This window comes from Ixodes scapularis, unplaced genomic scaffold, assembly GCF_016920785.2.
Source record: "Ixodes scapularis isolate PalLabHiFi unplaced genomic scaffold, ASM1692078v2 PGA_scaffold1__304_contigs__length_218370807, whole genome shotgun sequence".
Taxonomy (NCBI): Eukaryota; Metazoa; Arthropoda; class Arachnida; order Ixodida; family Ixodidae; genus Ixodes; species Ixodes scapularis.
The window spans coordinates 199434602-199461237 of record NW_024609846.1 but is presented as its reverse complement, the minus strand read 5'-3'; the positions used below and the strand labels follow the sequence as shown (position 1 = coordinate 199461237).

General features: G+C 46.9%; 1 protein-coding gene across 1 annotated transcript in view; it reads left to right on the top strand.

Moving 5' to 3' along the window:
* Positions 1–26433, top strand: part of LOC120851029 (merlin) — a 41539-nt gene extending 15106 nt beyond the window's left edge. Inside the window, exons 6-15 of the mRNA XM_040223604.3 lie at positions 3809–3943; positions 6340–6414; positions 6468–6581; positions 10991–11113; positions 11469–11600; positions 13810–13895; positions 17133–17235; positions 19952–20115; positions 24917–25076; positions 26156–26433. Coding sequence (XP_040079538.2) covers positions 3809–3943; positions 6340–6414; positions 6468–6581; positions 10991–11113; positions 11469–11600; positions 13810–13895; positions 17133–17235; positions 19952–20115; positions 24917–25076; positions 26156–26206 — 1143 coding nt within the window. The 3' untranslated portion in view covers positions 26207–26433. The remainder of the gene's footprint in view (positions 1–3808; positions 3944–6339; positions 6415–6467; positions 6582–10990; positions 11114–11468; positions 11601–13809; positions 13896–17132; positions 17236–19951; positions 20116–24916; positions 25077–26155) is intronic.
* Positions 26434–26636: the final 203 nt, after the last annotated feature.

Below are 26636 nucleotides of genomic sequence, written 5' to 3'. Positions count from 1 at the left end.
GAATTCATTGTTTTGTTGAATTCCCACGGTGATGAATTTTTAACATAAATAGTGCGGTTCACCCGGAAACAGGAATCCATCACGGTGATCCATGCTTCCCAACGTCTGCCCAGAGCAGACGACACATCCACATGAGCGATTATTTAAACTTAGGCTGTACGCTGGTAACATGACTCAATCTTCACTGAAGCACCGAACAGTTCTGCGCCATTTTCTGCTAAAACTATTTTCCCGCCGGTAATATGCAACAAAATAAACGCAAGAATCTACACCGTCTTGCACGCGAATACAGTGGCTTAAAGGGGGTAGTGTAGTTACCGCGTAGCCTCTACCATGCATCGGGAACGGCCGCTCCTTGGAGGACGGTGTAGGTGGCGGTTCGATCCGCAGCTCCGTTAGGGTGCCTCCATCGGCTGGCAGATAGAGGCACCCTAACACGCTTCATAAACTAATATAAATACCTCAAGAACAATTATTTGTTTACAGTGAACTTCCAAGGACATGGTTTGTGTTCATAGGTGAATAAAAATGTGAAACTAGCAGACGACATTGTAGTCGACAGCTGCGAATCGGCCGGAGCTGGCCGGAGCCAAGCTGGCCAAGCGGCCAAGCCGGAGCCATAGCCGGAACGACGGTGCTGCAAACGCCAGCGCCACCCGCGGCTGTCTTCCAACGCTCTGCCGCTTCTCTGGTTTCATTCGTTACACCACTGCCCCTTTAAGCCACTGTAGCACAAACGTGAAGAGCCTATGGGGCGGCCATGCTTCTAAACCCCACTTTGATGGTGATGAAGGCGCAAAAGTAGCACCACCTCTAGGTCGATTTCAAGGCCAATAATGCCACAATGATTTAGCACTTTTGGAGGTCAGAAGTGACTGTTCCAAATGGGTCATACAAGCAATCATTCCTTGCAGAGAAATCCAACTGAGCTGACCTGCTGCTGCTATCATTTTTCCAGAGACTGCATGTGCACTGAAACCATTGAGGGCTGTATTAAAGGGCAACTCTGTTCAAATCCGAAGATTTCGAAATAATGAGTAATTTTGCAATAAAAAGCACTAATAAAAGACACCAAGTCATTTTCTTTGCGAAAAATGGGATTTATATGGATAAATCTCAGTTTACACATGAGCAAAAATCGAAACTGAAACTTCAGCTCAGTCCGGCAATATTGGCGTTGGGCCGCCAAAAACATGGATATCACATGGTACAAGATGTCACGTGACCCTCTACACAATCATGAGTGGTTAGGAACGAGCAAACGCCTGTGTTCGTTCAGGTTGAGTGGTTTTCTTTGCAATTTCCTCTATTTTTATTTTACTTCCATATGTAATTAGAGCTAGCAGAATCAATAACAATCCCCCGTTCATCGGGACATCATTGTTCCGTAATAGGCCGCATGAATGACGACCGAAAGCGCAGAATATCGGAAGACATCTGTATAGCGCGGCTGCAATGTCTTCAAACTCCATCGCTTTTCAAATGTCCAAAACCTCCGGCGGCAGTGGGCTGCGTCTGTAAACAAAAAAGACTTTTCCTCAACGCCATCTTCTAGAGTTTGCTCCAAACATTTTTTGAGTAGAGCGTGCACCAAACTTACCTCTGTACCCTCGATGAACGTGGGCTACGCTCGTGAGCTGGGTGCAAATTTTCTCGTGAGGATCGCTGTTTCAGCTGGTGACTTTTTCTGACTTAATTTAAATTAATGCTTTTATTTTGCAATCGTAACATTGACACAATTTTATCATGTTCGACGCTTAGTTGAAGCCTCATTCCCGCCGCCGGCTGTAGCTGGAAATTGTCAAAAAATTGTATCGGTGTTTCTTAATCGCGATCTCCCGTGCAATAAAAGAGAGCCGTGAACCTGTGTTGACCGTCACAATGGTTTCTTTTTAGTTTGCAAATTAGTACATAACATAACTGGAAAGAAAACTTGAATTTGTATTGCTGAAACATGATCATGCATCGATTTTGAATCGTTAAATCATTGATTGACTCGCTGTAGCAATGGACCCATCTCGACTTGGCGTTTTTCAGTTCTAGACAAAGGACATGCTCTATTAAAACCTTTATAAACATCTGCGAGCCAGAGGGAGCTGCCTTCTATCTTTCCCTGCAATGCTCTTATTTCGCGCGCCCTTGTTCACATTAAGTATGAGAAAGAATAAACACGAAGGGTGTGCGAAACAACACATTTTGTCTGTCCTTTGTTTTATTCTTTCTTCTGTTTAAGTTTTTTGCAAACGTGCACAACTAAAGTAGTATATTGAAAATCATGATGTAGAAAATTGAGACATCCTTTTCCCCTGTCTTTCTTCTTCGGCCAAGTTTCTCTGCTTTTACCACGGTCTCGGGTTTTCTACATCATGATCATTATCCACTAGCTCACCTGCGCACTCACTGTTTTTTCAGTATATTGTTCCCATTATATATATTGTTGTGGACAACTTGAAATGCCAAAGATATTCTCAGTGTACTGCATCTAAAACGACAAAAAAACCTGAAGGAAAATTCAATCGCTGTTAACTGAAACAACATTTTGAGTACTCTCGTCCAATTTCTATCGATGGCACGTTCAGTGTTGCATTGAGTGCCGCTCTTCGCGGCATCACCGCACTGGCGGACGCCAAAGATAATGCTGGGAGAAAGTTCCCAGTGAGCACTTGGGAGCAGTCAACTAGCACACCAAACGCAGGAGCGGCACACTAAAGAGCAGTTTCACCAACGTTTCCGACCACTCAGTATGACGTGATGCTTGCCGGATGATGCCACAGTATTCCAAATGGTGTTGCCCACAATAAAACGGTGTATACAGGAATTTTGTTTTTCCAAGATTGTTCATTGTGAGGAGACTTGACGGATTTTGTGAATGAAAAATTTCCGTATAATACGAGCCTCTTTGTGAGCTAAGAAAGCAGACATCTGTCAAGGTGCACCACTCACGAGAAGATTTTCGTGTCGACTAAGCACTAGGCACGGCATGCAAGCTATCTAAGCAGACTTCCTTTTATTTTTTTTTCGGCCTAAATTATGTTTTTGCAGACTATAGCCCGGAAAACATGGTACATAGAGGAAGATAAAATTAAAGGCTTGGTTCCACTGCTGTCCATGAGTGCCCAGTGTCCTTCCTTATACAGCCTTCCTCTCCAAAAATCTCGGTTCTTTAATGTATTTGGGCCCACGAGTATTATGCATTCTGACCCCTTTTGAAAGTCTGTTGGAAGTTGTGTCTGGACAATAGTGGACACAAGTGTGAGCTCCCTGCGTTGGACTGTGGCTGCCCCTCGTGTGGCGATGCCACCTGCACATTCCACGGCGAACCATCATTTAATAACTGCCGCTCCTTCCCTTTGGCGCATCGGTGGAGCTTACAATCCTTGGCTCCTGGGTTCGACTCCCCTCGGGGGTACCATCGGTGTTTTCTTCTGCCTTCTCGATTTATCCACTGACCGCCGTCCCGCACATTCGTTTCCTGTAACGGGGCAGAATTTTCCTGGGGGAAATGCACATTTAAAAGGTTGGCACCGCATGAGTGTAACTGTTGCTTGACTCACTCTTCAGAGACCAGGTTGGTTTTTGTGACGTCGTACCTTTCTACCTTTATTATAACTCACCGCTGTATTTACCTCGACTATATCACACCTTGCTGTCCTTTATATGCAGCCATATGATAAGAGACACGTTGGCATAGTCACAACTTTGACATGACAATGCTCTTCGGCGACTGAATTGGGATCGGGAAAAACTTGGTCCTGAAGTTTGCTGACAAGCGTGGGCCTCTCTTTCTTCTCCTCTTTTCTATCCCCAGAACAAAAAAGAGACGGACCTTTGGCTCGGAGTCACTGCCCTGGGTCTGAACATCTACGAAAAGAACAACAAGCTCTGCCCCCGGATCACCTTTCCCTGGAGCGAGATCCGGAACATATCCTTCGACGACAAAAAGGTAGCCAGAGGACGGCAGAACACAATCGGAACATTTTTTATGACAGTTACTACCAACTAACAACTTCCTGACTGCTTAATATGAGCACCTGTTAATGCCTGTCTAGCATAAGCAGCCTCGAAGAGTCGCCCCAGAAAAAATTTTAATAGAGTAAACCGATAGCCCATCGGTTTATTGACACCTATAAGTGTATCGGTCTATAGGGGTATTGGCCTGTTGATGTATCTGCCTATTGGTGTATCAGCCTATTGGTGTATCGGTCTATTGGTATTGGTCTATTGGCATATAGCCCGTCTGCATGAGCAGACAGAGTATGGTGGTGTCTTTATAAATTTTATTATGCAAATAGGGTCTTGGGGTACACTTGCTCTTTTTATAAAGGCATCTGGATGCTGAACACGTCACAAAACTGAGTCTTGAATGTGCCAGAGCAGAATGGCATACCTCTTGAAATCCTGAAATGAGCAGCAGAACAAACAAAAAGAGGTTATCGGTGGCATAGCAAAGGTGGAGAATGATGTCACCACAGAAATTGATTCATTATTCATGCATGCTTGTAATGTTTGTGTGGTGTGATACATGCAAAATATCACTGTGATATCTCAATTACTCAATTACTTTCTTGGTTATATCTTTTTTTCTTCTTCGAACCTTGTGGAGTGCCTGCGGAATATAAGAAATGTGATAGAAGACTAGTCGGGCTTGAAGTATGTTCCCAAATGAATGCTATACAGCGTGACATTCTGGGATTTTTTAATTTTTTTGCATGATTATTTTTAGTTTGAATTTTTCATCGCCTTGTATGAATGGATACAAATAGCACGCAGATGAAGAACCACATTATAAATACAAAAAGAAATACCTTTAAAAAAAAGAATGTCACTATGTGTAGTGTAGTTCAAGGTGCATAATAAAACGAACGGAGCAACAATGGTCAAAACAGTTGCCAAGATATCAGCTCCACGAGTAGGACAAAAAGCAAAAAATGTAATTCCGAGAAAACAATCTCTAAGGTTTCTAGTGGTATTTCTCACTCTAGGAGGCACCAGGTTTCTAGCCTTCCATGTCCTCCTCGACACAGCACTTCTTCGAAGGGTGGTTTCGGGACGTCTTATCGCTTAGTTTGCGTTGACTCATTGAACATATAGCATTTTGGTCCAATGAAAAGGGTTTTGAAGTGTAAAGAGAACAGGACAGATTTGCTCTTGGCGAAGGCAAGAAGGTTTCTTCGGGCATTTCGAACAGGAAGAGAGAAGTCTTCACCAATACTGTATGCAGTGTCTTTTAGCTTATGGCCGTTTGAAAGTGTAGATGCTTTGGTGTTGAAAAGGGTGAGCTTCACAATTATTGGGCAGCAGCGGTCAGGGGCGTGACACCTGAGACGGTGTGCACATTCAATTTCTTTGAGATTCAAGGTTACATTCAATAGTTCAGAACACGGGTCAATCATTCAATTCAAGCGCAGCGGTGTCAGGGCTACCATAAACGATCAGGTTGTAATGCCGCGAGCGATTCTCGGCGTCAACCACACGAGCCTCGATATCACAGACCTGGTGACTCATTTGAGCGGTTTCAGCCTGTGTGGTTTCAAACTTAGTTTGCTGGGTGGTAAGATTTTGGTCATGCCCCTCTAATTTGGCTATTCATTTGTTGGACATGGTTTTGTTTGTTGCTATTAGTTGACTTTTGAAGCTTCGCACTTCAGTAGTGAGCATAGACTGACTAGCAGCTAACTTTCTGATTTGAGCGAGAACTGCCTCACAATCGTCGGGGCCTTGGTTGTTTTCAACATTGTCCGACAACAACAGCAGGGAAAAAATGACGCTAGCGCACTTGACACCGATGGCAGTGCAACACTCCAGGCTCAGCAGCTGTACCAAAAAGTAGTTGCTCGATTTCTTAGCAAAAAGTGCATACGGTTTACTAACCTCATTGCGAAGGTGAAAGGATTAGTAGTCTGCATTGTAGCGCGGCCACTGAACCCACAGTGCACCGCGGAAGGTCGTTGCTGCTTTGTAGTTGGTACGCCGGGAGCTGTCAGTGGCAATGAAGCTGTCCACGCTGAATCGAGGACCCCACGCTCCAAAGGCGGCGATATCAGGCGCGATGACTCAACAGTTGGAGGCACGTTGTGATTGTAGAGTATTGGAGTAAAGTCCGAGGAGGTAGTCAGCAGGGCCGGGAGCAACACACTGGAAATGTTGGTAGCAAACTCCTGCATTGCAAAGGTGAAAGGGTGAGTGGTTTGCATCGTAGCACAGCCGCCGAGCCCACCTGAGTTTGGCGGAGGAATGTTCAAATGCATCTTGTACAGCACCCGCAAGAACAACATTTTAGTTTTTGGTTGTCTTACTTTTGAGCTCTTTTTTGTTTGTTTCCTGTTTTTGCTTTTTCAGTTCAACATCAAGCCTGTGGAGAAGAGTGCCCCCAGCTTCCAATTCTACTCATGCAAGATAAGGATGAACAAACTGGTAAGAGTGCTTCAGTCTTTGCCCTCTTGGGCCTGACATATCCCGCCCCAAAGATCCTGGACCTGTGCATCGGGAACCACGACCTGTTCATGCGTCGCCGCAAGCCAGACTCGATGGAGGTGCAACAGATGAAGACTCAAGCCAAAGAGGAGAAGCTGCGTAGGCAGGTGAGAAACTTTATCTAAGGGAGCAGGTTCTTTTTTTAATTTTAAAGAAATAATCTAAGTACCATGGTAGTCGTTTCCCCCGAAATTGCCACTAATGCCAATCGCCATAATGCCCATTGCTGCTGATGTTATGCCGCTAAAGTCGATCGCCACTAGTGCCTGTTGCCACTAATGTCAGTTGTCACAGATGTTGGTTGCCAGTAACGTCAATTACCACAAATGCCGACCACCACTAATGTCTATTACGACAAATGACGACCAGCACTACTGTCAATCACCATTTGATGTTGATCGCCAGTATACTCCATTCACCCTCAAGCTACGGTAGGAGCCCTGCCGGTCCAGTCAACTGCCTCAAGCTTATCACCTGAACCGGCTCTGTGCGCGTGATGACATGGCGAGAGAGAGGACTGGTCCTACGAGGACGTAGCTTCCACCTCAGTCTCAGCTTAGGGGTGAACGGAGTATAACGATTATCGCCACAAATTCTGATGGTCACTAATGTTAAAGGGGGAGGGGGTGCAACAATTTTTGCACTTCAGTCAAAAATTTGTGGAAGTTGCCCTCTGACACTTCTAAAGCAAAGCAAGGAACAGAAAACCGATTTCTCTGCATGTCTTAGTTGTTGTGTCAAAACAAGATAAATATTGGCATTTCTGGCACCCCTCAACTCACTCCCAGTCTTCAGGGTCACACCTGGTCCCCCTCCTAGTGACATCATTCGGAGTGCCGTGTAGCTTCCCATGTGCTCTCTCGGAGGACGCTTCCCCTTCCTCTCTTTGCTGACATTAGCGGGCGTTATGCTGCAACTTAGAGCCAAGCGAGGTCACGTAATCTTTTCACCGTAGTTCCTTCAGCTGCCACTGGCGGCTGCAGGTGGGGGGAAAAGCTAGACTTTTGCTTTGCAATTATGCAGCTTATTCGTGACATTTTTTAATGAATGAGTTGTTTTCTCTGTCTTCCGGGACACGATAAACAACGTAAAAATGACGAGATGCAAATTCTTTTAATTTTAAAATCGTTGCACCCCCCCCTTTAATTGCTGCTGTTGTCGGTCACCTCTAATATCGGCTGCCACAAGTCCGATCATCACTCACGTCAACTACCACTAATGCCCTCTAATGTCGATGCACTTCTGGGACGAGCAAGACACTGGCGCGCGTGCTCCGAAAAGAAGGGATCCAAGTGGCGCACAAGCCAGTGTCAACATTAGGACGGCTCATGTCAAGGCCGAAGGATCGCCTCCCAAAAGGGAAAGCACAAGGCGTGGTCTATAAGATACCGTGTGCTGAGTGCCCCGCTGCCTACATCGGTGAAACTAAATCTTTTCCCGAACGCATGCGCCAGCACCAAAACGATTGCGCAATTTCGATCGCGAGCGTAGCGCTGTCGCGGAACATTGCGAGGTATTTGATCATTGGATCGACTTCGGGAATGCGCACGTGATAGACACGGAGCCACATATTCAAAAACGTTTGTTCTTGGAGTTGTGGCATATCCAAAACACACCGGGGAAAATTAACAGGTCCGTCGGGGCCTTACCATCTATTTCCGTCCATGGCCCGCGTCATGTTCACAAAACATCAACTCGGTAGAAGAGGAAGGAGAGGTCGAATCTTGCGCTGTCTCGTTCCATTTTTAATCACGCCCCAAGAAGGAGTCAAGTCGACCCCGAAACGTTGGGAACTGTTTGTTTCTAAGCTTTTGGTTCAAGTTTTCTTTTTTTCTGATTGTTTCCCCAAACCAGACAGATTTCTGTCGAAGATGTTTACTTTCGAGTATTGCTTAGCCGGCAAATTGTATTCCAGTATTTGTATTTTCAAATGTATTTCTGATATGTATCGCAATACTTTTGTATGGATGTATTTCAGTATTTTAGGTGTGTTTGTATTTCCATATATGTTTTAGAGGGCCTAACCCTACCGGTGGCTCATTGACATCCTAGGGCTGTTGACACTGGGCAATTGGGCCAAGGGTTTTAGCAAACGGGTGTAAGGGAAAGGGCGTTTTGGCATGAGGCATTGGAGGTTGGGGGCTTTCATGCACCACCCATCGAAGGTCACTCTTTTGCACCGGTGCGTCTGCAAGTTCTCAGGGGAAAAACGAAAATAGAGCTTTTTGCCATTTGCCGTTTGTGGCACGCTCAGCTGCATTGTTATGCCGTTGCATCCAGCCACGTTGTTGAGTGCAGTGGCTAAATCCCCTCTTTTTAGAGCGCAGCTCTTAGGGGCCCGTTTCCGGCTTGAGCGGCGTCGCCGTCGGCGTAACTGCGCGGTGCGTCATGGGAAATGTCCCATAATGCACCGCGCGAGCCCCCCACCGGGGTCACGTGACCTCGTGGGGGGGCACGTGACCCCCCCCCGAGGTCACGTGACCCCGGTGCATCATGGGAAACGTCCCATAATGCACCGCGCGAGCCCCCCACCGGGGTCACGTGACCTCGTGGGGGGCACGTGACCCCCCCGAGGTCACGCGACCCCCCGAAGTCACGTGACTCCCCTGAGGTCACGTGACCCCCGCCGATGTCGCGTGACCCCCAATGACGTCATCGTCACTGATGACGTCACCGGCATCCACATCGTCATCGTCATCATCACTGATGACGTCACCGGCATCCACATAGTCATCGTCATCATCACTGATGACGTCACATCCGCATTGTCATCGTCATCATCACTGATGACGTTACCGACATCCGCATCGTCATCGTCATCATCACTGATGACGTCATCAGTGACGTCACTGATGTCGTCACCGGCATCCACATCGTCATCGTCACTGATGACGTCACCGGCATCGTCATCGTCATCATCACTGATGACGCCACCGGCATTCGCATCGTCACTGTCATCATCACTGATGACGTTACCGACATCCGCATCGTCATCGTCATCATCACTGATGACGTCATCAGCGACGTCACTGATGACGTCACCGACATTCGCATCGTCATCGTCATCATCACTGGTGAAGTCATCAGTGACGTCACTAATGACGTCATCGGTACCCGCATCGTGATCGTCAATGATGACGTCATCAGTGACCTCAGTGATGACATCATCGGCATTGGGGGTCACGTGACCCCCCCAAGGTCACGTGACCCCCCAAGGTCACGTGACCCCCCCCCGGTTAGTTTAACCCCCCCCCAGTGCCCTTCCCTCCTCCTCCTCAAGAGCTGCGCTCTAATTCGGCGTTACAGGGAGTTGTAAGCAGCTTTCGCTTTTTTCACCTAAAACACGAAATTGCCCTGGTAAAGTGGTCGCCCTGACTGCTTGTGCGCAGACTGGTTGTGCGCTCTCGTGATGTAGCGTTCTCGTGTTGTGCACCTAGAGTTGCACAGCCCCGCTTAACGCATGTCCGCTCAGTTGGAAAGTACCTTTCAGGCTCACTGAAGCTGTTTGGGAGGAGCATCGCCGGTCGTCTCCAGCTTCTGCGGGTGCATCCCATCAGCGTCCTTGACGAGCTTGCGATTGAGCAAAACGACATTGTTAGTTTTATGTGGACATTGCCCTGCACAATCTTTGTGTGCTTGGCAGGGAAGCTCGCTCTCATAGCGTCTGCTGCGCTCGTGGTTAAAGTGAAACACCTCAAAACAAGATTTGTCGTGAACGGCGCTTGTGTGGCAAACAGAATGGTGGAGCCTTCGAGCCGTGGGCGTTTAAACAAACAGACCAACGACCGTCGGACAATGAGTTGACACTCTGGGCTTGTTCGTGCACAGCGATCGTTTGGGGGCAAATCTGAGGGATAATGTTAACTCGTGAGTCTCTTATCTTGGAGGGCAGCTTTGGGGGTCAGTGCTGGGACAAGTTTTGTTTGTTTATCTCAAACTTGAGACAAAATTGCCTTGGTGCCAAGGCGAAAGACGTCTGTAGAAGTGACTTGCAACACGGGTCCAAATTTCTTACGGCTACAAATAAGAAACACATGTAGAGCAGCGCAAAAACTGCGAATAAACCTGTATAGCTAACCGAGAATAAATTGCTAAAACAACAATATAAAGACGGCCAGAATTACGAGGGACGTAGGAAATTTTATTGTTTCCCGCAGGTCAGCGGAGAAGTATGTTCGATGAAGGCCGGGTAAGTATTGAGAAGGTTTGGAGTTTGCCGATTTACTAGCCGTGTGCCATAATTAGCTCTGGTTCCAGTTTTCATCAAATTGATTTGTCTAATATTCAGCGTGTGTCTATAGCTTTGCTCGCTTAACCTCCTGCGCCGGTGCAGGAAAGTGTAGGGCGGTGTACTTGTTGCCATATCTCTTTGCACATACCGGCGTTGCCCTACACTTGTCTGCTCCAGTGCAGGAGGTAAATCGAACAAAGCTAATGTTTGTAGGTATAAAAGATTTAGTTCTAAGGGTAGACCTCTAAGGAGAGAGGCTGGCATGTTTCCTCCTTTACATTGCAGACGGAACGTAACAAGCTCAGTCGAGAGAAGCAGCTGCGTGAGGAAGTGGAGAGGGAGAAGGCGGAGCTGGAGCAGCGCCTACTCCACTACCAGGAGGAGGCCAGGGTGGCTCACGAGGCTCTGGTGAGCAAACTCCACGGGTTCCCTGTTGCAGTTGGTTGCGGCCCCACGCGTGTGCTACATGCATGTGTGCTGCATGAGAGAAATTTTGTCCACGTAAATTGCTTAGTTGTCGGTTGCGTTGGTACGACGATGACAACTTATAGGATTTCGCGGTTGACGAACTTTTAGAGGTTGCGGAGGGTAAGTGAGAGAGATACGAGGTGGTGCACATCTGGAATGCTTGGAAAGCATCGGGGGCAGACCGACATTTTACCTGCTACAAGATCCACTAGAAAGACCTTCAATTTCACTTGCATCGCCGATCTCACTTACTTGGGAATAGAGTGAGGAAGCAAATTAGTAATATGTGTTGCAGAGACGTTCGGAAGAGACGGCGGAGCTGCTCGTGGAAAAGTCTCGCATCGCAGAAGAAGAGGCCATGCTGCTCACTCAGAAGGCGGCAGAGGCGGAGGCCGAGATCCAGAGGATCAAGATCAGTGCCATCAAGGTGCGCTCTCACTTCTTTCGTACCCTTTCTGGTCTTGCATCTGGTCTTGCATCTGATCTTGCAGGCATGCCTGGGAAACCTGCTTGCCTTCACCTCTTTGCTCGAAGGAATTTGGTTTCCAGGTGTTTCGGGGATTGTGAACAGGGAGATATATATGTAATTAAGATAGGCTGTTATCGTCCTAGAAAACCCAAATACATGTGGCAGTGGTTTTGTGGAGAGACTGCCGCACAATGCCGCACACCCACCAAAAAAATATTTTTGGTGGGTGTCCCACCCACCAAAAATGTTTTTTTCATTCTTTGCCAGGCGATTTAAAATGGTGTCAGAAGACTACCCAATAGATGCTTTTCAACATTGTTTGGTCACCATTGCTTGCTCACGAAGCGTGTGATTGGTTCAGAGTCCTCGCCGAACGGTGACGTCAGCGATCGTTATCAACACAACCTGAGCCGAGCTGACGCTGAACGCTGACGTCACCCTCGTGTCCAATACAGTATGTGAGCAAGCAATGGCGGACAGTCGTTGGCGCGGACTTTTCAAAAGGGTCTATTAATATTTTGCTACAGAGTCACGTATATTTTTAATAAAACCGTAACCACATCCAACCGTGCTTTTTTTTTTTTTCTTGGCCGCGTGGAGCAGATTTTGTTGAGCAGACATTGTTAAAAGCGTCGCAGGTAGCGTTTGCCGTGCGATTGCTTTGCTGTTATGTTTGTTCCGCTCGCTGTTCTGCACTTCAAGATGAGTTGTTTTTTACATTGAAGGGTTGGAAATAAGTGATTGGCTTTAAAAAGAATGCCCCCAATATAATAATAAAAATAATCTTTATTCAGCCTAAAGGGCTGTGAGACCACAGAAAGGCCATTGGCCCATACCTGAGGCCTGCAGTGTCGCATTACTACAAGCGCAAAACAAACAAAGATTTTTACACGTGCACAGACATGTGCACAGACACACATGTGCACAGACACACACACACACGGGGGAGGTGCAGATGCAGAACCTGTGAGGCGTGAAGAGCTGCCTCACAGGTTCTGCATCCCAAAGTGGCATTGTGCGGCAGTCTCTCCACAAGTTTCCGAAAGATCACCAGAATCGGGACCAATGACTGACAGCAATTCCTGCAGAACAGTTACGGGCCCCTCGGAAAGCGGACGCTACCCGATCTATATGCTCCTTGTATTTTGTGGAAAGTGACTACATTGAGTTTGCAGGTGTCAAAAAGTTAGTCCAATACCATTTAGTTCAGCGACGTTTCGCCCACATTTGATTTTTTCAATCCTAATTGTAAAAAATAAATGTGTAAATATCGCAAAATGTGTGACAAAAAAAACAGTATGCCCATTTTCTGGATCGAACCTGGGTCCGCTGTCTGTGAAGCAGACACCTTTCCACTGAGCTACTCTACAGCTTCAAATACCGTATTTACTCACATAATGAACACACTTGTTTTTTTCCTAAAAATTGACATATTTGGGGGGTGCATCCATTACGCGGGGTAAAATTTTTGCATTTACACACTTTGCGCGAATGTTATTTTAGGTGCCAATATGACATGGCAGGGTACTGTGGCACGTCTTTACTGACAGCTTTTTAGAAGTCACAAAAATGGGTTTCATAATTTTTCTATTTCTAATATTAAGTGCGTGCCTTCAATGACCCACGACTTTGATTAAACTTGGTGGGCGTGTCTAAACCTTACAAAATGGCCTGTGGCCACAGAAAAGAGAGTGAGCGCAATTCACACTGGCCAGATCTCGATCGGCAGTTTTCGGGCGGAAAGAAATTGAATTTCGAGCCGCAAATTGTGTTCTGGGTAGTTCGGCTCTCATATGTCACGTACAACTTAAAACCTCGGCGAGCATGAATACCCTGTCAGTGTCCCTTTAAAGGCATATCTGTAAAGTTAGTTTAATTTCCAGAAACGTCCAGAGAATGTATTGCACGAGTGCGTCGTTGAGGGTTCCAGCCTCCTATGGGGCAAAAATATCTGGAAGGAGTTGAAAACACAGTGGGTCAGTGTTACCACAGGGGTCATGGAAGGGTAGAATCAGTACCGTTTTACAACTTCATTTGCAGCCATTGTCATTTAGGGTGCTTTTCTTTGGGTTACGAGCTCTTTAGCATGCTTGTAATATGGTTGCTGATAACTTTGATGGGAATTTCGGGTTCCAAAAAAGAACTGTGCAATTGTTCCACTCGCCAGACTGAAGAAGAGAAGATCATGATGGAGCGGAAGGCCAGGGAGGCAGAGCTGCTGGCAGCGCGGATGATCGAGGAGTCGGAGAGGAGGTACGAACTGCTTCTATGTGTTTCGGGGTTTGCCCATGAGGACTGCCGAGAGCTCGCACTTGCGAAGGCTCGGTGCATTCTGCCCAAAAAGATAATAGGAACGAGGACACCGAACGCAACACCTTGGAAACCACGCCTTGGACTGGTGAAGGCGAGCATGTTGCAATTATGAATACTTAAAATAGAAAGAATAAAAACACTTTCACTGACAACCGCACTCTTTCAGAAAATTGTGGTTGTCGGAGAAAGTCCTCCGTGTTTTTATTCTTTCTAGTTTAAGTATTCGTGCCTTAGACTCGTCGTTTTCTACGCTTCGTTTTAAAAGATGCGCGCAACAGTTTGAGCAAACACACGAAGGAAAGTGCTTCCTTCGCACGTTCACTCAATCGTATTACCTTTTCTGGAGTCGTGTCTGGCCCTGAGCAAAAATATCACCGTGGGCAAGTTTGTTTGTGGTAAAGGTACGCAGAGCCCAAAAAAAAATGAGGTAAAAGAAGTAAGCATCTATAGCATTACGCAGAATTTGTGGGGGGCAGTATAGTTCCTTCATTTCTGTAGGTTGTGGCAGGACGGGGTTAGGCGCACTTGGGATAAAAGCCGCAGAGAGAGGATCAACGGGCGGTCAGCCGTTTGCTGGAAAGGACGAGGGACGAATCTGCCCGCGTAAAGTGTTCTCACTCCAAATGTAATTTGTCTCAGTTTGGCTCTGCAGTTGGGTCTGCCTCTCGTCAGAGTCGAGAGACTGGTGCAGGCGGAAGGAGCCCCCGACAAGCGTGAACTTGAGAATTAAGCTCGTGCTTTTGCCTTATTTTATACGACCAGCACAATGAACAAGTCTACCGAATCTCTCCGCGCTTGAAAGAGAAAGAGACGGAGTGATCGTGCATATGCCGTTTTCTTCGGTTGTGCATTCTTCGTAGCACCCCTGGTAGCTGTTGGTGGATACAAAGAAAATACAGTCGAACCTGTTTATAGCAAACTCTCTCTGAAACAGGCACAGGCCTGGTCTTCTAAGGAATGTTGCTTGGAGTCGCGCTGGCCTTTCAGTTTGGCGCGTGATTTAAAGAACGCTGAATGTTATTGCATTTCACATTTTCCCGCCGCTGGCACCAGCCAGCAGCAAGGCACGAATCTCCCTTCTCCGAAACTCCATCAGTTATTAGTTCGATATATCCTATAGTTTGTTATATCCGAACTTACATATAGTCAGTGGGACGTTCTTGTTCCCCCGACATTTTTCTTCCATTAATCCCCTCTTTATCACAGTCTCGGGTAATCTTCATCACAATCGCATACACCGTGTGTCCCTACTAGCGGCCAGGCTCTTTAAATCGACCGCAAAAAGCGGTTTCTTAACCTATCGCATTCCGATTTTGTAGTGCGTTGGCCACAGGTGGTACATTTTTTCTATAAAATTCGCAAAGGGCGGACTTGCCTGAGGAAAAAGTAGAAAAAAGAAAAAGGCTTAACTCCTATGAAAACGCAGCAAAACCACCAGTCTTCAAACTGATTTTTGCGGTCTATTTAAAGAGCCTGGCCGCTAATTGGGACACACGGTAGTTAAATTGAATGCCGGGAATTTGGAATACAGTGCATTGACATTAAGTGATCACAAGACACCCGCAATGGGTTCTTCGATGGACCCCCCAAAAAAGGTTAAATTCAAGAACTGATCATGCACTAGTTTGGCTAATGGGTAAACTTGTAGTTGAAGTGTTTCTTCTGCGGGGACATCGGTTGGATTGGAGCACCTAGATTCGATGCCAAGTAGATAGAAACCGATTACCCTTTTCTCCGCTGCACGAAGCGCACCGATTACGAGTGATCCACACGCGCCTGTGTTTCAGATTTAGGGCTAACAATACGTCAGGCATGTACATAAAGGAAATTTTTCTCCTTCGGTGTGAAAAGTAAAACAAAACCAGCCGAGCCGTAGAGAAGCGCACCATGGGCTATGTGTGAGGGGAAACAACGAAAGATCTCTCAACTCGCATTTGTCCGCTTGCGTGCATAGTGCGCTCCGACGAGAACAAGATTTACGGCGAAGCTGGTCGAGACTGCTGTTGGTAATCTCGAGTCGCGTCCTCGGGTTCTGGTGGAGAAATGATTTCATCAACTGGAAAAGCATCGCGCATGGGCGCAGCGGGCCCCTCTAGAGAGCCTAGATTACGGAGAGTTTCCGATGGCTTCATCGGGGTCAGGCGCTTTGTTGGCTTCCAGTAGGAGCGGCGAGGAGGTGGCCTTTCCAACCACTTCCCTCCTCGCGAGAATAGAGGCGTCCGCCATTAACTTGCAAACGCTCCCCGTGGTTTGAGATCTCCAGTCCTGGCTCTCTAGGTTGCGATTGCAGCGCTCGTAGTGACTGCGGCGACATACCAGTTGTTTTTGCTACGCTCTTTGCGATTAATCGTTTCCACTTTGTTCGAGAATGGTAAATACTGTCGCTGGTTGCTCGCGTTTTTTTGGGAGAACGGAATTCGAAAAGCGGAATCAAAAAGAAAAAAACAAAAGCCCGTGTCGGGCGGTAGTGAAAAGACAAAAAAAAGCAGATGACGCGCACGCTGGTCTGTGGGGGAGGTTTGCTTGGCAGTGCTTGGCAAGGAGGAAAACGCGCGCTTTAATGGTCGCTTGATTTCAAAAAACAAATTTCATTGCATGCTGCACGCACCCAAGTGCAGAATGGAAGCTTGCATGGGCTGCGTGGAGACGCCGTGTATGGCGCGCCTCAACCTTGCCTTTGAATCGTCGGGTCGCTCTTTTTCGTTTTCAACTTGCGCTTCGTGAGTTGTTGTTTTTTCAAAGGCCGTTTTTTGTTTTATAGTCAATGGCAGGTTAAGAGAAGCTTTCTGGCTGGGGAGGTGGAAGCAGACTGAATGCTGAAGAGAGGAGGTGGTTTCCTCCTCTCCAGCATTTCGTCTGCTTCCTCCTCAAACGAGTGCAACTGTATTTTTTCCCTCCCTTCTCAGAGTCCTCAATGGTAGAAAAAGCAAGCCGGCCTTTGCCACGGCTACCAGACGCATTCTCCTCCGAAGGGAGTTGGGCACCCGAACATGACTGTGCGAAAGGGGACAAACTTGCTGGTCTTAGAAACCTTTTGGAAAACCGGCAGCTCCCTTGGGGCAGCAGCAAAAGGATTGCGGGGAAGAATCCTTTTGCCACGCACTGTCTTTCTTCAGTTTTATAGATGATGTCGAGGCACAGGACGTAAGTGGTCTGCAATGGGCGGGAATGGTGCAGGGCTCAGGAGGCCCACCAGCTGAAGGACGAGCTGTTCCAGGCCCGGCTGGCCGAGAAGCAGGCCAAGGAGAAGCTGTTGGGCATCTTCAGGAGCCCCTACGAGGTGATTTTTCCTATCATTTACCATAGGGAAATGAGATTCTGTACAAACCTGGGCCTAGATTCCATGTAGCTTCTCGATGCCATGTACACGCAGAAAAAGAAAACATGTTCTTGCGCACACGTCGGGCGAGGCAACACGCTTAAAAAAGCCTAGTTAAATAAACTAAGTCACTCCTTTTAAACCACGGAATGCAATGAACAACAAAAATAATGTGTGCAATGTTTTTTTTTTTTTTTTTTTTTTTTTAATAGCAAAAAAATGCCAATTCAAAGGGCCAACAAACATTTTTTAAAGATTTTATAAAAAAATATATACATATTCTATCCAAACCTTCTACATATTCTAAACTATATGCGTGCCAAATTTGGTTGTGATGGCACAATATTAAGAACAGCAATATTTCCTCACAAACTTTGAACGTGCCCCAAAATTACATAAAGAGAAAAATGTCTTGGAATATTATCATAGATGTGTAGCTATACTCTTTCGCGGTGCAGAAAATAATATTTTGGTAATAGATTTCTGTGAGAAATTGAAGCTACAGAAGACTGCAATGAAGAGGCGACGGCTAGGCCTACTTCTCAATGTAAACCTGATGGCGGATGACGTTACAACTTGAAGTGCCACGCGGAGAAAAAGGGCTCAAATTCATGTCGTTGTGGGTTACATGGGGTCTTCAAATATGTATATTTGACTAATTTCGCCATCCCAACGGGCATTAATTTTTTTATACATCAAATATAAAGATAAAAAATAATATAACCCAATTAAACCCAAAATCACATTTTTTGCACAATATTGCTGTTTTTCAACCCGCACCTCCCCATAAATAAAGTGTATTAATGTTGAATGAAAACCGTTCCATGGGGTTTGCCCTAAGAGGTGCACAACTTCTACAACGATAAGAAGTCCGGTTCGTCATTTGCGCCATTGAAGATGCTGTACTTCCGTTGGCATAGTGCACGACAGCACAAACATACAACCACTTTGTAGGGGCGAAGCTCCTTATGGTCTAGCCTTGTCCGTCCCGCGTCCGTGCTCACATCAATCTTGCTGGTGCTCGTGCTCGTGAGCTCAGGTGCTCACATGCTCGTGTAAAGCAAAAAAAAAAAAAAAAAAAATGATGAAAAAAGAAAAAATGTTTGCGTAGTCGACAGGATTCGAACCTGTGCGTGGAGACCCCAATGGATTTCTAGTCCATCGCCTTAACCACTCGGTTACGACTGCGGTACAAGTAGGGGGCTCTGAGATGTGGTGGTAACTCAAGAGCTGGGGATGTCATGGATGAAACATTGCATTTAGCCGCTCAACGTCTATACAGGAGAGGGAACTGCGGTCAAATGCGTATATAATCGCGTTAAACTTTGCATGCATTGGCCCAACATTTATAGACGAGAGGGCGCTGCAGTCAAATGCTCAGATGCGTATGTAACCACGTTCCGTAAAATCAATATCATCAGCACCACCAGAGCTTCGCCCCAATCAACATCATTCACCACGTGGAGATGCGGTCTTTTTTTTTTTTCTTACAGCGAGGCTGTTGTAAGCTAGGGTCAGGAAACAAAGAAATGCGTCCTCGCATGTCGACAGAAGACTCCCCACTGGTCGTGGCTAGTATGAATAAATAAAAACAAAAAGAGGGGTCAAGTATGAATGAATAAAAACAAAAAGAGGGGGCAACCAGCGTGAGTCTGCCTTCTTTGAGCTTATTAGAAAGTGAGGTCCTGGTCCCTTGTTATCATCTCTAGGCATCATAGAGGTCGTCCCAGGCGTCGTTCTTGAGGTCATCCTAGACGTCGTCCGAGAGGTCGTCCGAGAGGTCGTCCTCTAGGCATCGTCCTCGAGGTTGTCCTAGAAGTCGTCCTTGAGCTCGTCATAGAAGTCGTCCTTGAGGTCGTCTTAGATGTTGTCCTCGAGGTCGTCCTAGAAGTCGTCCTAGACGTCGTCCTCTAGACGTCATCCGCGAGGTCGTCCTAGACGTCATCCTCTAGGCGTCATCCTCGAGGTTGTCCTAGAAGTCGTCTTTAAGGTTGTCCTAGACATCGTCCTCTAGGCATCATTCTAGACGTCATGAAGATAACAGGTTCGCTAGTCCTCCATCTTCATGTAAAGTGGAAAAGCGCTACAATTTTTTTAAATGCTCGGGATGATTTAAACATAAAATATACCAGCCTTTCACATCTTTCTCTTCTTTATTTGAACCTAAAATCTTTTCTATTACAGGAAAGCTATTGTAATGTGCGATAGAAGTTCAGCGGGCACGGCTAAATATTACGCATTTTCTCTCTGCGCTAGATTATAAGAAAAAGAGTATTGTGGATAGTTTTAGCATAATCAATAATGTTGCACATTTCCCAATTGTATTTTTACATGTTTCATAAAGAATTACGGCGCTACTTTTCCTCACTGCCGAGTTATCCTTCCTACAAAATGACAAAAAGTAAAAATATATTTCCATAAGCAAACAGCGGTCATATGAGCGAATCAACATTTTAGCGAATAACTAAGATGCGTGTTAACCCTCCCTTCACCTGCGTTCACGCCGTTTCGCAGCGACAGTCTGCGACGGCTCATTAGAAAAATGTTAAACCACCTGGCCCACCCATAAAGGCCGCGGTGGCCGAGCATTCGCCAAAGTGTTTTGATGAAGAGTCGACCAACCGAGTGCCAGCCATTATAAACTGAGATTAATCCATGAAATGATTTCCCCGCGCAGTCGTACGAGAACTCGGTGGTGGTGCCGGAGTCTCCCGTGGGGGGCGGCCCCCGGGACCTGAGCAGCTTCACCGTGGACGGCATGCACTCCCCGGTGACCATCAGCTGCGACCTCACCACGGACTCGGACATGGCCCAGCTCTCCATGGAGATCGAGAAGGAGAGGTCTGTGCCCTCTCTTTCTGCATTGTGGCCTTGGGACCTGGAATGGGTTTTGGGGGGCTCTAGGAACGCTTCCGATGAGACGAATATAACGCGAGGTCAGATTAGTCGGAGGGCCTAGCAGAAGTGGTGATGTCCATTTTGACTGCACTCATGGTCACTGCTCGGCTCCTTCTCGCTGTGATGCATCGTCAAGTCGGTTGGTTTGCCAAGTGCCGAAGCAGAAGCACAAATGCCAGAACACGCTCGAGCAGAAACTAAAAAATACACTGGCGGAACAAAGACTGCTGGAAGCAATGAACCATCTTGTCCCTTGCTAGGGTCCCTCTGCATGAACACACACCTCGTGTTTCATGATTGCAAAAATACGGCTGGCGGTCTTAGTTTGGCTCGGCTCAAACTGGCCGATGTCTCGCACTCCGGTGCAGCGCGTCATGTTTTTGCCATTTTTGCAGCCGTGTGCATTGTACAAACATGGACACGACAGAGAACGCCGCTGACGTTCTGTATTCCTCTCTTTACGTGCCGCAAGAACATTTACCTTTCCTCCCTACACCCCCGTTTCTTTTCGCACCCAATCTCCCACATTCGGTCGTAGGGATGGCTTTCCCCCACATGCCTCGTGGCCAAGCTCCATTCCGAATAAAATGCTTGGTGTGTTTTGGAGTTCGTAATTTCTAAAGAAAACTTGAAAGACAACGAATATAACTTGCGTTATATTCGTGCAAATACGGTAATATTACGGACAAGATGTAAAGTCACGGATGAGTGTAACGCCATGTACGAGTTGTAACCTCATGGACAGATAGAATTTGAAAGACAAGATGTAACTTCAGAGGCAAGATGTCACAGGTGGACGCAATATTGTGAACGAGATGCAACATTACGGACAGGTGTGACACGAGGGTCAGGTATAACGTCGCAGACAAGATATAACTCCACAGGCAGACGTAATGTTACAGACAGATGTCACTGACGAGATGTGACATCGCAGACAAGACGTAACGTCATGGACGGATGAGTGTCACGGACGAAATGTGACGTCACGGACAGGTATGGCATCATGGTGAGGTGTAATGCCACGGACCAGATGCAACTTCACGGCAAGATGTAATCTTATGGACACACGAAATTGCACAAATGAGGTATACATGTCTTAGGATGTGGAGCAGCCGGCCCGCCGGGTGCTGGTGCAGAACGAAGAAAATGAACAACGGGCGTAGCGCGGATTTGGGCTTGAGCGTGATGGTGTTTTGCCGATTAAAAGCAGTCTGAACCGTTACAAGTGAGGGCTTGTCAAGCAGAGGATGTCTCACCATCCGGTGTATGTACCGCCAGACTTGTTGGCGTCATGATGCAGCAGACGGACGGATCAGTACCACAGCGTGAGCAGCAGAAGGCCGCTTATGTTGGAGACATCTTGCTTGCAGCTCCTAGCGAGCTCGCTAAAAAGGAACTCGCTCCTCTTCAAACGGCAGCCGTTACTGAAGCTGGCAGAGAAGATCAAGACCACGATGTATTCACGATTTATCGCCGTTCAACCTCCCAATTGGCTGCAATGGCTACCACCTTGAGGACAGCCAGAGTGCCAGTGGGCATTGCCCATGCGGATCAGCTGGTGTCCTACCGTGGGAACTGAATTTGTAAATATGTTCACATTTTAAGGAGAGCCGATTGTTAAAGGAACACTGACAGGGTATTTATGCTCGCCGAGGTTTTTAGTTGTACGTGACATGTGAGAGCCCAACTACCCAGAACAGAATTTGCAGCTCAAAATTCGGTTTCTTTCGGCCCAATACCGCCGATCGAGAACTGGCCAGTTTGAGTCGCGCTCACTCTCTTTTCTGTGGTCACGGGCCGTTTTCTAAGGTTTAGACACGACCACCAAGTTTAATCAAAGTCGTGGGTCATTGAAGGCACGCACTTAATATTAAAAATAGAAAAAAAATATGAAACCCATTTTTTGTGGCTTTCAAAAAGCTGCAAATATGTTGATTGAAAAAAAAAAAGGTAGCACAGACAACCGGAAGCATCCTGTGCATTCACTGCATAATTCTCAACATGGCGTCGTTTCGTGTATCGTGGGACTCGCGGACGGCAGCGGATGACGGGCGGAGGACCTCTACTTCAGAGGTATCGTTCACGGTACCGGCGAATTCCGTCTTCCTTCGAAAGAAAAATTTTGGACCGATCAGAAGAATTGGTATTCATCCCATACGACACGCCCGACCAGCAAGCCGATTGCGCGAAGACGTCGCCGAGTTGTCGTCCCTTCTCGTGGCTGAAGACATCGCTCGCTCAAACGTCAGGCACGTAGTGCGTACTTCGAGTTGAATACGCACGCGTACAGTTTCTTGTGACCAATGCGTGGTGCTGCCAGACTTCGACCCGGGAGTGCTTTTGCTGGAGGAAAATCAGCATCAAACTTTCCAACCTAAAGTTGACCGGCTGCATTATTGCTAACAAAAGAGTTCCCCCAGTAGCTCAGTGGAAAGACGTCTGCTTCACACAGAGCGGGCGAGAGTTCAATCCCTAGCTGGGAGTACCTTTTTTTTTTTTCCTTTTTTTTTTTTTCTTTTTGCAAACATATTGCAATTTTTTTTTTTTTTTTAATTACCACTGATAAAAATAATTGTTGTGGACGATATGTCGCTGAACGAAATGGTATGGGATTCCATTTTTGACACCTGCGAACTCAATGTAGACTTTCCACAGAATGCAAGGAGCATATGAATCGGGTAGCGTCCGCTCTCCGAGGTTCCCGTTACTGTTCTACAGGAATTGCAGCCAGCAATTGATCGCGACCCATTAATCTTTCGGAAACTTGTGCGCTTTGCCGCACAACGCCACTTTCAGATTCAGGACATCTGAGGCAGCTCTTCACGCAACATCTTGGGAGTATTCTTTTCGGAGCCGATCACGGGAATTCACCACAAGCACTCCCTACTAATTGCCAAACAACACTCAAATGTACAAAACAACTCATCTTGAAGTACAGAACAGCGAGCGGAACAAACATAACTGCAAAAGAATCGCACGGCGAACAAATCAAATCCCGCAATGCATTTTATCTGCTGCGCGAAAAAAAAAAAAATACAATCGCACGGTTTCGTGTAGTTACGTGACTTCCGGCACTCCACTCTCTCCTCTCCACTTCACTGTGCGGTGCGGTTCGGTTTCATGCAGTTGCGTTTTTTGGCTTTATTAAAAAAAATGTGACTTTGTACCTAAATATTAATTGGGTAGTATTCCGACACCATAAAAAATCGCCTTAAAAAACTGAAAAAAAAAAAAAAAAAATTGGTGGGTGTCAGTGTTTTTTTAAGGATGTGGAGCAGCCGGCCTGCCAGTTGTTGGTGCAGATTGAGGAAAAGGGAGAATGGGCGTAGCACGCACTTGGGCTCGAATGGGGTGGTGTTTTGCTGAGTAAAAGCAGTCTGAACTGTTGCATATCAGAGACGCTAAGTGTAGTGATATGACCACATGAGTAGCCAGTTGTTGACAGACAGTAGGCACAACTAGAACTACTAAACTTGAGGCTATCGTTGGTAAGTGTACAAGATCATTGTTTTCGGGAATGTGTGAGACTTAAAAATATTTTGCGAGCTTTTACGTGCAGGGGGCAGACTCATTGAGGAGTGGCAGAGGCTCATTGCTATCATGGAACTTGATTGCTCGCCTAAAAGTTGAAGGAAAAAGCAGCCCTAAAGGTTTCTATGGAGGCAAGGACGTTTAAATAGGGCAGGATCCGGCATGACGTCATACCCAGCGACGCCGGAAAAACAACCCAATCCCAGACTGCCTCGCGCACCAGCACGCTCTCATCCAAAGTAAATTCAACCCAGCTCCCATCGTCTGCTTTTCGCTCTGTCAATAGGATTAGGCTACGTCTGCTCTGTGCCTGCGGTCTGCTTCGTCTGCTCACTGTCGCGGCTGGCTTTCTATTCGATCGGCGCACCAAAAGATGTTTCGATGCGAGCCCGCATTCTCATCACGGCAGTGTGAAACCAACACCTTCTGAAAGCAGGTTTCGTACGGCTTTCTCAACCCGCGGTGCCATTTTCAGCGTTTGTGCGTACAACGACTGACACGCGATCGCTTTCCAAAGCCGCGCTATGACGGCTCGTTCTAGGCGACGCTCCAGGCGCGGTGTCGAGAGTGTCCGCTACACGCCGACTTCCTACTGGTCAGGCAAGTGTTGGGCTCCAAATCTCGCCTGTTAGTCACCGAAGTGGACGCCGCCATGAAATCATGGGGAAAACAACAGCGTTGCTATGGCAATGCCATGGCACTGCGGATCTTTGCCCCATATTCTCATGGCGGCGTCCGTTAACTGAGTTCCCTAATCACAATGAAAATTACCCGAGACTGTGGTAAAAGATAGGGAACTTTGTAAATGAAAAAAGACGTAGGAAATGTATCGTCTGAATAGCCGAGACAATAAGAAGGCATTTGGTGGCCCTGCCCACTTCCGTTAGACTTGGCTTCAAGTATGGAGAATACAGACGCCACCTCCTGCCCCTTATAACCTCCTTGTATGGAGGGGTGCCCGGAATGTGTCCCTAGTGGAGGCGCTCACTTGGGGTCTTTTTCGCCACTTGTGTCGTTGGAGCAGACACGTGTTCGGTCGCTCCTCCTGACGGTAATTGAGCTCATACTTTTTGCAGAAATTAGAAAGCTCTCTTTCGGGCTGGTTCTTATCCACGCATTTTTATTTGCTGAACATTAAGACTACCCCCCCACGGAATGCTACCGTTGGAAGAGGCATTCCAGGCAGTGTGCCTGACGTAGTGCTCTCTTGCAGGGTGGAGTACCTGGAGAAGAGCAAGCACCTGCAGGAGCACCTGCAGGAGCTCAAGTCTGAGATAGAGGTGCTCAAAGTGGAGGAAAAGCTCACCTCCATGGACCTCATCTACGAAGACAACGTCCTCAAGGGGGAGAACAAATATTCTACTTTAAGGAAGGTGAGTCTGCCATTTGTTTAGCCCTGGACGAGTTCCCGTCGAAACATTGCCCCGATAGGTACTGGTTTCCGTTATGTCTTTGGCAGACTTTGAATGTTTCACCTCGCTGGGATAATTTATAGTTTGGAAAATGGACACGTGATTTGCTTCTCGGGTGGTAGGGCCAATCGAGGCCTTTCGTCTAAAAGATGAGAGCTCGTCATCCGATGGCTCTTTAAAGTGATGTGGAGTCTGAATGGAAGAAAGGCTTTTCCTCCTCAATATTTGTATTCGATGCTTGACAACCTTGACAGCTTGCAAGCACTGTATGGGCTCCCATTAGGTAATTAAAGAAGAAACCCTAGTCCTTTTGGAGCACAAAACTGGGGGAAAAAGCCGACTGTGAAAGGGCGGACGTGCACTCCCCAGTTTTGCCCGCCTCTTCCTTGCCTGTATCCTCTCATCTTTTTACCTTGCCCCAACAGCAGTCCTTTTTTGTCCTTAAATGTGTTCAAGAATAACTTCTTTTGGCCCCTTTTTTGCTCATTTGTTTTCTTAAAGGATTTTTTCCGTAGAATCTGAAACAAACGCTCGCTCCTCAAAGATCTGGCTGAACGTCCTTTTTCAGGAAAACACATAAAATTGATAGCTCTCGTAAAGGGGTTGCAATCGTCCTCAGATGCCTGGAAAATGATTTTTCAAGTGGAATAATTCGATTATTGACGTTGAAGAGAGTATGCATGCCTGCCGGTTAGAACAGAACCTTGGAGCGTGAAAGGAATGCAAGAAGATTGGTAAGGTCAAGAAACATTACTGCCATGTCCACGACATTGGTTACTTTACTTTGTTGCATGTTTATAAGAGTTGATTTGTCATTCCGAAGGATAACCAGCGCGGGTACTTTTGCCGTGGGTGGCGTTGGTGGGAGATTTTATGGTAACGTTCTGCTTTGAAGCGTGTGAATGCGACCAAGATTGCAAACGTGACAATTTCCATTTTTTTTTATTTTGGCCAAGGTGCATACAAGCCATGTGAGAGGCATCTGCAGGCAGGCGCCCGATCACTCCCAAATGCAAATGTGTGCCTTTTTCTCTTTGCAGACCAAGTCCGGATCAACCAAGGCAAGAGTGGCATTCTTCGAGGAGTTATGATGATTGCTCTACACTCCCGGGTGACATGGTCGACCCGGTTTTCGACGTAGAAATTCCGGCACTGTGGCCTTGCCTAGGAGGTGTTGCATGCCTCATCCAAGGAGGGCTGCCCCCTGCAAGGGACAAACGCCAGCAGCTGGCTGCAACCACCCGCTTTTACCCTTTTTATTTTTTTATCGAGCCTCGAGTCGCTTTGTAAATTTTGTAAATAAATGACCGCATCTCCACGTGGTGAATGATGTTGATTGGGGCGAAGCTCTGGTGGTGCTTGTCTGCGTAGACGCTGAGCCGCAGCATGCCGAGCCTTTCGTTCGTTTTCATCCATGTCAGAAAGAGAATGTGGGGTATGGAATGTGGTTATACACGCATTCGAGCATTTGACCGCTGCCCCCTCTCGTCTATAAACGTTGAGCCAATGCATGCAAAGTTG